The sequence below is a fragment of the Sinocyclocheilus grahami genome, unplaced genomic scaffold (genome assembly GCF_001515645.1).
Source record: "Sinocyclocheilus grahami isolate Dianchi unplaced genomic scaffold, SAMN03320097.WGS_v1.1 scaffold914.1, whole genome shotgun sequence".
NCBI classification, from domain to species: domain Eukaryota; kingdom Metazoa; phylum Chordata; class Actinopteri; order Cypriniformes; family Cyprinidae; genus Sinocyclocheilus; species Sinocyclocheilus grahami.
Genome location: NW_015506093.1, coordinates 343720 through 354170, shown reverse-complemented (window position 1 = coordinate 354170; position 10451 = coordinate 343720). Strand labels below are relative to the sequence as shown.

The 10451-nt window shown below is 40.8% G+C and overlaps 2 protein-coding genes across 2 annotated transcripts in view; both read left to right on the top strand.

Annotated features, from left to right (window-relative positions):
• The window catches only part of LOC107564165 (uncharacterized), a 4883-nt gene extending 4457 nt beyond the window's left edge, over positions 1–426 (top strand). The window contains exon 3 of the mRNA XM_016249174.1: positions 397–426. Coding sequence (XP_016104660.1) covers positions 397–426 — 30 coding nt within the window. The remainder of the gene's footprint in view (positions 1–396) is intronic.
• The window catches only part of vangl2 (VANGL planar cell polarity protein 2), a 28132-nt gene that overhangs the window by 2225 nt on the left and 15456 nt on the right, over positions 1–10451 (top strand). The window contains exons 2-4 of the mRNA XM_016249165.1: positions 4555–4809; positions 6003–6126; positions 7591–8198. Of these exons, the coding sequence (XP_016104651.1) occupies positions 4739–4809; positions 6003–6126; positions 7591–8198 (803 nt within the window). The 5' untranslated portion in view covers positions 4555–4738. The remainder of the gene's footprint in view (positions 1–4554; positions 4810–6002; positions 6127–7590; positions 8199–10451) is intronic.

Sequence of the window (10451 nt, the reverse complement as noted above, 5' to 3'; positions counted from 1 at the left end):
AAACCAGCATCCCAGCTTCAAAACATACCTAACCAGCATATGCTGTTTTTTTTCAACAGTGTAACTTAAAGACGTCTGTCAGATGTTTGTACACAGGCTTTCCAGATGAAGCGATCTTGAACCGAAGTCTTGCAGACGTAGGCTACGTGTGCTATCTAGTAAAGCCCCTTTTCTTTCTAGATCCGGGATCTTGTCCATCCTATTAGTTATTGGTCATATACTGATTCATTGAGTTTCAGGTTGTTTTGCTCATCACACCTGTATCTGAAGTGTTTACGAGCGGTTCCCACATAAACGCAAGTGTTGCCAGGAGCTGTCGCGTTTAAAGTTGCAGACAGATTTAGATGGAAATAAGGTTTATTGTCTATTATCAGTGTAACAATGTATGAATCACAGATCATGCAGAACTTGGCCAACATGGACTAGTTGCGAAATCTTTCGTAAAATTGCCCTTTACATGGATTCCTATTGAAATTACTAGATTTTGCTTGCAAAAATGTATTGAACAACATTAAATGTGACCAACCTTAAAGGCCTGCTCACACCAAGATAACAATGAAGATATAGTTCTAAACATCGTTCTCAATATTAAAGAATAGCAGAGTCCACATATAACGATAATGACACAGAGAATCACTTTCAGAATGATTTTTTTTTTGCAGATAATGAATCAATCCTGCTGTAACGAGCTTGAGAATTTAAAGCGGCAGACGAGAATGTGCTTGGTGTGGTAACTGTGATAATTTGAGTAATTTAATGATTCTGGTTCAACTTTGGTTTCATGAAGGATTCTTTCAGTGCTCTGGAGGAAGTGTCCCCCAATAATTGCCATATTTTCCAAAAGTCACACGTGAATAAGTTGCACGGGTCAAAATAGCATTGCATAGAGAAAAATAAAACAGAAGTCGAATTTTACGAAATGTTTACGTCATTGCAGTTCCCCTCACTTCACAAAATCCTTTCAATTTAATTGTGTACAGAACACAATTATAGTGGCACTCCTTAATATCAACATTTACTATAAATGCCAAGTCTAAACGAATTTAAAGTGTGTGCATGTGAATGAATTTACCGAATTAACCGTCATTAACCAAACTGATTTCTGTTAGCGGTGCAAGAGCTGATATGTTGTGTGTGCGCTGCTTGATGCTAATTAGCTTTGGGATATAAGTCATAGCATGTTTGAGATGATTAAAAACCTGGCTTGTAGTCTAAACAACATGCATACTACTACAAAAAATGCATTATGAATCCCAGCACCGCTTGATTCACGGTTGGGTTGAATCTGAAGGTCTCCTCAGACTGATGGGTGACACATGTTCAGAGTCCGTCCTGGACAAATGGTGTCTTATCAGCTCTGTAAACAACTCCTGACGGCCCACACACACAAGAGACGCGTCTGTCTGTTTCCGTCTCACATGAGTCCTGTTAGGAGACAGAAATGTGAGCGTTAAGAGCAAAAATAGACGGCAGAGTGCTGGCTCTTATTTAGATAATCAGATTGAGCCGTTACTTAAGAAACGGCCAAAACAACTCAGCCCGTTTGTTTATGAAACTAATGCAAAAAATAGACATCTGTTATTTCTTTACACTGGTTTGCGTTTCATGCGTTCATATACGGCGGCCATAGAAACACCCCCAACCCTCCTCCCGACCCCTCCCGACCCCTCACACATTCATTCCCATAGCAACAGCCAAGCTCAGTTGCCGTGGAGATGACAAGCGATGGCTGGGGAATGTGTGTGTGTGTGTGTGTGTGTGTGTTTGAGTAACGGGGTTTTTATGAGATGCTGAAATCTGAGATTAGTTAGTTTTTTGATGTTCTTAAAGTGTTTCCGAAATTCCTGTTATTTCGGATTGATTAGGAATGCTGATAATGCGTGTATGTGAGTGGTTCGAACACAATGGGCATCATTCAGTCACATGAGCAGAACGAATGTCTGCGGAAAATCGCTGTTGCCTGAATTGTTGTGATTAATTGAATGAGACAATTTACGTGAGAATGATTTAAATACCATTTCCGCAGCCTGTGTTTCACAAATGAAGCCCGATGTTTTTACACAGAGGTCAAGTGTTGGGTTTCGGGTTTGAATATGAATGTAAATTAGGGATGCATTATACCGTATTGGCCCGAATATAAGACGACCCCCCTTTTTCCAGATGTACCTTTTGGAAAAAGGCTTTTTAAAAACCAAATCAGTTTTTTTCTCAGTAAAATACATTTTGTCTTCAATTATTTTCATATTGCATATTTTTCCTATTTAAATTTTTGTTTTGAAAGTATGGTAAAATCTGGTAAAATGTACCAACAATCACAGTTTAAAAATATACACTTTTTGATATACCATAAAAAAAAAAAAAAATGGGTATCCCATCTGAATTAGGACATTTATGGCGCTTTTCCACTGCATGGTACGGCTCGGTACGGTTCACTTTTTGGGGGTTTTCCACTGGGTACAGTACCTGGTACTTTTTTCAGTACCACCTCGGTTGGGGCTCCAAGTGAACCGTACCGTTACCAAAACGTGACGTGTAAACTCTGCTGATCACGGATTGGCTGGAGAAAATCGTCACTACCTGTGTCACTGAACTTGCGACATGAGACACAAACAGAACCGCTAGATTTAAATCAGCACAGCCAGCGAAGGATCGAACGAGTGCACCTTTTTTTTAAAACCAAAAAGTGGCTGTTCCACTTTACTTGAAGTACAGACGTTCCTCTCGTTGATAGCAGAGGAGCGGATCCAGCGAGAGCTTGATGGGGCGATGCGGAATGAAAAAGTTTTTTAGGAGTCTCGGCAGTAGAGGCGGTGCGCAACTATAACGACATGTGAATAATCCCACCCACTCTAAAGCGATACTAAACTGCAGTGGAAACAAACCGTGCCGTACCGTACTGAGCCGTACCGAGCTGAGTCGTACCACGCAGTGGAAAAGCGCCATTAGGCTATCCATCTAACAGTAGCCTACCGAAATCTAATTAACAGTAGAAGTTAAATCTTACTGTAGTCTTCAAATCTGGGTACGGTCTTACGTTTTAAAATCACAAGCGGAGTTTGGTCCCATCAGGCTAACGTGACCGTCACGACTCATGCAGCTGTAAGCTTTTCTTTCTCTTTTGTTTTTACTCGCGATCTTTACAACACGCATTACATTACGTATGTCATGGCACACTCGTTTCATGCGTATTTGGCGCCACCTATTGTTGTGGGTGTATTATTGACATGTCAAAGTCTAGACCCTGAATATAAGACGACCGCGTTTTTTCAGATGTACTTCCAAGAAAAAAACATCGTCTTCTATTCAGGTCAATATGGTATTGAAGGAAACCGCGGTATATACCCTCCTGTTGTGTTGGGGTGAATTTGACCTATGCTTGATTTTCAAACTGCTCGAAATGCTGGTTGAACTATTAATTTCTTCTGGAAATTTGGTGATTATTTCTCATTTAGGGTCATGAATGTGCATGCAAAGTTTCAACACATAGATGCATTTTGGAAAGGCTGTACAAAAATGACAGATTTGGTATTGGGGTTATATCGAGCCCTATTGGCTTACGTGCAGTTTCGCAAAAATCAGTGCGTTAAAAAACACTGAAAAGTCCGGTAAAGCAAACAGCAAACTTTAATTGCAGCTTGGCAAACACTAAAATATGAAATGCAAACACACAAAGTTTCTTCAAAACTGAGACTTGTCTTTTCAATTGTCCAAGAAAAGTTTGCTGTTTCTTTGTCGATTTACACAGTCAAAAACAAAATCTGTCAAATGCTTCGATCTCAATTACTAGTCCATTGCAGCACTGAAAATAAGTGTCTGAAATTAATTTTATTCATACGAGGATTTGCAGTACAAATAGCAATGCATACTAACATAATGCACTAGTTATTTGCACTTCAGTGTAGATTTTTGGCAAATTACGTGGAAACCAGTTTGGATAAATTTGACCCAAACACAAAAGTCTCAGTCCTCCGTGTTTGAACAGGAAGGTTAAATCATGTGGCATGCAGTATGGTGATGCTTTAAGTGTGTAAAATCAGTTTAGATTATATTTTGAGTTTTGATGCCTGCAGGTTACATATAACTTGAGCGGATTTTTTATTCATTTAATTTTTTTGAAGCTGTTGTGATATGCATATCGCAATTTTGTACATTTGTGATGTTTTGATCATTGTACAACCCTGATGTAAATATTGAATTTAACTCTTTCCCCGCCACCATTTTTTTTTAAAAGTTGCCAGCCACCGCCAGCGATTTTGATGATTTTCACTCAAATTCGATGGCCTCCAGTTAGGCCTGGGCGATAAAACGGTATCGATATTTATCGACGGTACACCACCTTCGATAACGATAGAAAAGATGTTCGATATAGTGCATGATATAGGCACGTGCTATGAGTGACAAGCAGACAGCACACACAAACACGAACACATGCTGCTGTGCCTGCCTGTGACGAGGAGATTGTGAATAAAGAATGAATATTAGTCGAATTTAAAATTGAATTGATGTTCAAGCGTTCAGTGATGGGATGCTGATGCTCCGTAGTTGTCCTCACAGGTCCGTCCTCTCCACTTCGTCAGCCTCCAAGATAGATTCTCTCAGGAGTAAAGTGGAACTGCTGAAGCTGCCGCTGACCCTGTCATCCAAATCCATCTCGGAGCGCAAGACTCGGCTGGGCGGAGCCACAGAGCGCTCCAGGGGCGGAGCTGGGGCCCACAAACCCCGCCCACCGGCCCCAGACATGGACAACGAGTCGCAGTACTCGGGCTACTCCTACAAGTCTTCACATTCACGCAGCTCTCGCAAACACAGGTACACGCAGATCACAGACGCGTACGAAATTATTCCTGCTTATTCAGTCCTGGAGATCTGCTTACCTGCAGAGTTCAGTCAAACACACCTGCCTGTGATTATCAAGAGCTCCTGAAGATCTCAGTCAGCTGCTTCATGTGGAGCACAACTTATTTAGATGTTTTTGTTTTTTATGTTTTAGAAATGATTCTTTTCTGCTCATCAAAAATACAGTAAAACTTAAAGTAGCTGTTTTCTATGTGAATATCTGTTCAAAGGTAATTTATTTCTGTGATTTTCAGCATCAGTACTGCAGTCTTCAGTGTCACACGATCTTCAGAAATCATTCTAATATGCTGATTTGATATGTTGTGCTGATGAATATTGTTGTGGAAATCTTGCTACATTTTATTTTTCAGGATTCTTTGATGAATAGAAAGTTAAAAAAACAGCATTTACTCAAGAAAAAAAAAACACTTTTGTAACTTAATGAATGTCCTTCTTTCACTTTTGATCAATGTAATGGATTCTGGCTAAAAAACGTTTTTTTGTGGTAGAGTGGTAGTTTAAAGGGTTAGTTCACCCGAAAATGTGTCGTTCCAAACCCGTAAGACCTTCGTTCATCTTCGGAACACAATTTAAGATATTTTTGATGAAATCTGAGGGCTCTCTGACCCTCCCATAGACAGCAAGGTAACTACCACGTTCAAGGTCCAGAAAAGTACGTATCACGACAGTACCATCATCATCGTCATCACACCGGATCTGGGTCAGCGCCGGCGCCGCCACACACTCGCGTATATATATCTGTCGTGAACGCGCGTTCAAAGTGACACAGTAGAGACGAAAATGTGTAATAAAGTCATTATTTTTGTTTTCTTTGCGCAATAAAGTATTCTCGTAGCTTCGTAACATTACAGTTGAACCGCTGATGTCACACGGACTACTTTGTCGATCATCTTGGTACTTTTCTGGACCTTGAACGTGGTAGTTACCTTGCCGTCTATGGGAGGGTCAGAGAGCCCTCCGATTTCATCAAAAATATCTTAAATTGTGTTCCGAAGATGAACGAAGGTCTTACGGGTTTGGAACAACACGAGGGTGAGTAATTAATGACAGAATTTTCGTTCTTGGGTGAACGAACCCTTTAAATGTGGCTTGGGTGTAAAGAGTTTCCGTGTCATGTGACTCCTGGTGTGTCCCGTGTGGTTCAGGGAGCGGAGAGACAGGCATCGCTCGAAGAGCAGAGACGGCAGCAGCAGAGGAGACAAGTCTGTGACCATCCAGGCCCCTGGAGAGCCGCTGCTGGACGCCGAGAGCACACGCGGGGATGACCGGGTCAGTGCACGCTGCTAGAAGACACACACGGACAAAGAGTGTGTGTTTGGAAATCATTTCACTTACTGTATGCATGAAGGAGAACCACCTTTGAGAATAATGCACCAAAAATCCCCTCAAAAGTAAAAGATCAGGACACATCGAATCTAAGTTAAAACAGTTTTTTTCTTTGGCGTTCGACCAGCTGTAGAGATTTGTTCGAAGAGTTTTATGTCTACTCTCTTTTATTATTATATTTTCTAGCTCTGTATTGATTTTTGTAAAGCACGTTGGTCAGTATGTTGTTTTTAATGTTGCTATGGTCATAAATCTAGTGGAAAATGTGTCATGAATGTCACTGTACAAAAATATTGTTTCCATTTTCTTTATGCTTTAGAATAAAATGACTTAATGAACAGTGAGTACTTGTCTGGCACCGAAATTAATATAAAGTACAACAAAAGTGCCATAGCATCAGTCCATGTGACCAGTGTTGTTTTAATAATATTTATATAGTATATTTATTTGACTTTTATTGTAGTTTTTTGAGTTGTAGAAATTGTATGTGCTTTCGTAATTTTTATTAGTTTTAAAAATATTTCTATATATCTTTATCATCATTACAGTTTTAGTTAGTAATTTTAGTATTTAAACACAACTTGGCAGCTGACTGAAATAAGTTTTTTCCTTTTAATTTTCTTAATTTTTTCTTACATTTTCTTTTTTTCGCATGTTATCTGATTTAGTAATTTTAGTAAAATAAGTTCAGCTTAAACTTATTTTGGTTAGTTGCCAAGGCTGCAGTTTAATAATTTTTTAAGTTAAAGTTTTTCATCTAATGCTTATTTTAGTTCAGCTCTTTAAATTATTTGTAATTATTTTATTGTTGTATTTAAAATGTTTTAATTTTAGTGGATGTTTCACTCATTTTGTCAAGTCGTTTTTTTTGTATTCTTTTTTTAATTTTTTTATTATTTATATACTTTTTAAAATATTTTCTATTTAGCTGTTTTATTAATTTTAGTAATTTAATTTAAAAATGAGAAATTTTGCCTCGGCAACTGACTGAAATAAGTGGGGGTTTTTTTCCCTTTAATTTTCTTTTTTTTCCGCCATGTTATCTGATTTATTAATTTTAATAAAATAAGTTTAGCTTAAACTTATTTTGTTTAGTTGCCAGCTCTTTCAATTATTTTTCATTATTTTATTGTTTTATTTATTTACTTTAATTTTAGTGGACTTTTCAGTCATTTTATATTCTTTTGTCATTTTTGTATTCTTTATTTTATTAAAAAAAAAATTCTATTTAGCTGTTTTATTAATTTTATTAATTTAACTTAAAATTAGAAATGTTGCCTTGGCAACTATCTGAAATAAGTTTCTCATGTAATTTATCTCAGCTTTATCCAGTAATCCGACATGATTTGTAATGGTTTTAATCCACAAAAGCAGCGCTGCATGTGACTTCTGTGCGTCTCTCATCAGGATGATAACTGGGGCGAGACCACCACGGTTGTGACCGGGACGTCCGAGCACAGCGTGTCTAACGAGGACCTGACGCGGGCGTCTAAGGAGCTGGAGGACTCGTCTCCGCTGGAGTGCCGTCGCTACGCGGGGCCCGTCCTGAGCGGCGTTCTGGGTCTGTTCGCGCTCCTGACGCCGCTGGCCTTCCTGCTGCTGCCCCAGCTGCTGTGGCGTGACTCTCTGGAGCCCTGTGGGACCCCGTGCGAGGGCCTCTACGTCTCACTGGCCTTCAAGCTGCTGGTGCTGCTCATCTCGTCCTGGGCTCTGTTCCTGCGGCCGCCCCGCGCCTCGCTGCCGCGCTTCTTCGTCTTCCGCTGCCTCCTGATGGCGCTGGTCTTCCTCTTTGTGGCCTCGTACTGGCTCTTCTACGGTGTGCGGGTGCTGGAGCCGCGAGAGCGCGACTACAGGGGCATCGTGGGATACGCCGTCTCTCTGGTGGACGCGCTGCTGTTCATCCAGTATCTGGCGCTCGTGCTGCTGGAGGTCAGGCACCTCAGACCAGCCTTCTGCCTCAAAGTGGTTCGCACCACCGACGGGGCCAGCCGCTTCTACAGTGTGGGCCACCTCAGGTTAGTGACTGAACTTGTTACGAGGAAGGATTGCTGAGGTAATCCTTGAAATTAATGCACATTATGGTTATGGCAGCTAATGATTGTATTTGAGATCTAGGCGCTCTGATGTGTAACCGTGATGAACAATCCCCATTGAGTTGCTAATGTGTTTAGATATATATGTAACCCTGGAGCACAAAACCAGTCATAAGGGTCAATTTTTCAAAATTGAGATTTATACATGAGAGCTGAATAAATGTGCTTTCCATTGATGTATGGTTTGTTAGGATATGACAATATTTGGCTGAGATACAACTATTTGAAAATCTGGAATCTGAGGGTGCAAAAAAATCTAAATATTGAGAAAATCATCTTTAAAGTTGTCCAAATTAAGTTCTTAGCAATGCATATTACTAATCAAACATTAAGTTTTGATATATTTACGGTAGGGAGTTTACAAAGTATGTTCATGGAACAAAATTCTATTTAGCTGTTTTATTAATTTTATTAATTTAACTTAAAATTAGAAATGTTGCCTTGGCAACTATCTGAAATAAGTTTCTCATGTAATTTATCTCAGCTTTATCCAGTAATCCGACATGATTTGTAATGGTTTTAATCCACAAAAGCAGCGCTGCATGTGACTTCTGTGCGTCTCTCATCAGGATGATAACTGGGGCGAGACCACCACGGTTGTGACCGGGACGTCCGAGCACAGCGTGTCTAACGAGGACCTGACGCGGGCGTCTAAGGAGCTGGAGGACTCGTCTCCGCTGGAGTGCCGTCGCTACGCGGGGCCCGTCCTGAGCGGCGTTCTGGGTCTGTTCGCGCTCCTGACGCCGCTGGCCTTCCTGCTGCTGCCCCAGCTGCTGTGGCGTGACTCTCTGGAGCCCTGTGGGACCCCGTGCGAGGGCCTCTACGTCTCACTGGCCTTCAAGCTGCTGGTGCTGCTCATCTCGTCCTGGGCTCTGTTCCTGCGGCCGCCCCGCGCCTCGCTGCCGCGCTTCTTCGTCTTCCGCTGCCTCCTGATGGCGCTGGTCTTCCTCTTTGTGGCCTCGTACTGGCTCTTCTACGGTGTGCGGGTGCTGGAGCCGCGAGAGCGCGACTACAGGGGCATCGTGGGATACGCCGTCTCTCTGGTGGACGCGCTGCTGTTCATCCAGTATCTGGCGCTCGTGCTGCTGGAGGTCAGGCACCTCAGACCAGCCTTCTGCCTCAAAGTGGTTCGCACCACCGACGGGGCCAGCCGCTTCTACAGTGTGGGCCACCTCAGGTTAGTGACTGAACTTGTTACGAGGAAGGATTGCTGAGGTAATCCTTGAAATTAATGCACATTATGGTTATGGCAGCTAATGATTGTATTTGAGATCTAGGCGCTCTGATGTGTAACCGTGATGAACAATCCCCATTGAGTTGCTAATGTGTTTAGATATATATGTAACCCTGGAGCACAAAACCAGTCATAAGGGTCAATTTTTCAAAATTGAGATTTATACATGAGAGCTGAATAAATGTGCTTTCCATTGATGTATGGTTTGTTAGGATATGACAATATTTGGCTGAGATACAACTATTTGAAAATCTGGAATCTGAGGGTGCAAAAAAATCTAAATATTGAGAAAATCATCTTTAAAGTTGTCCAAATTAAGTTCTTAGCAATGCATATTACTAATCAAACATTAAGTTTTGATATATTTACGGTAGGGAGTTTACAAAATATCTTCATGGAACATGATCTCTACTTAATATCCTAATGATTTTTGGCATAAAAGAGAAATCTATAATTTTGACCCGTACAGTGTATTGTTGGCTTTTGCTACAAATATACCCCAGCGACTTAACACTGGTTTTGTGCTGCAGGGTCACATATGCGCTTAGGGTCTGATGTTTTCAAAAATGTTCAAAATCGGATGCAAATATTGTATTTGCTGTTTTCAACAAGCTGCAATCCGTGAGAAAATGTAGCAGAAATCAAACCGATTGAAGTGTAAATGCAGCTTGATTGTGTTTTTGCAGGATCCTGATGCTTCAGTTTGTCAGGCGGCTTCCGTTTGTGCTGCTGTCTCTATTTTAGCAACATGTAGTGGAAATAACGCATGATTTCTGGGGGAAAAATCTAATAGTGATGATTCTTTTTATTTTTTCCCTGATAAAAATAGATTTTGTTTTTAGGCTCCAGATGTTCTGTGCTTCTTTGTACACTATTATTATTATTGATTAATATTAAAGCAATAATCCCCGTGAAGCCGTGGTTTACAGTGAATTTATAAC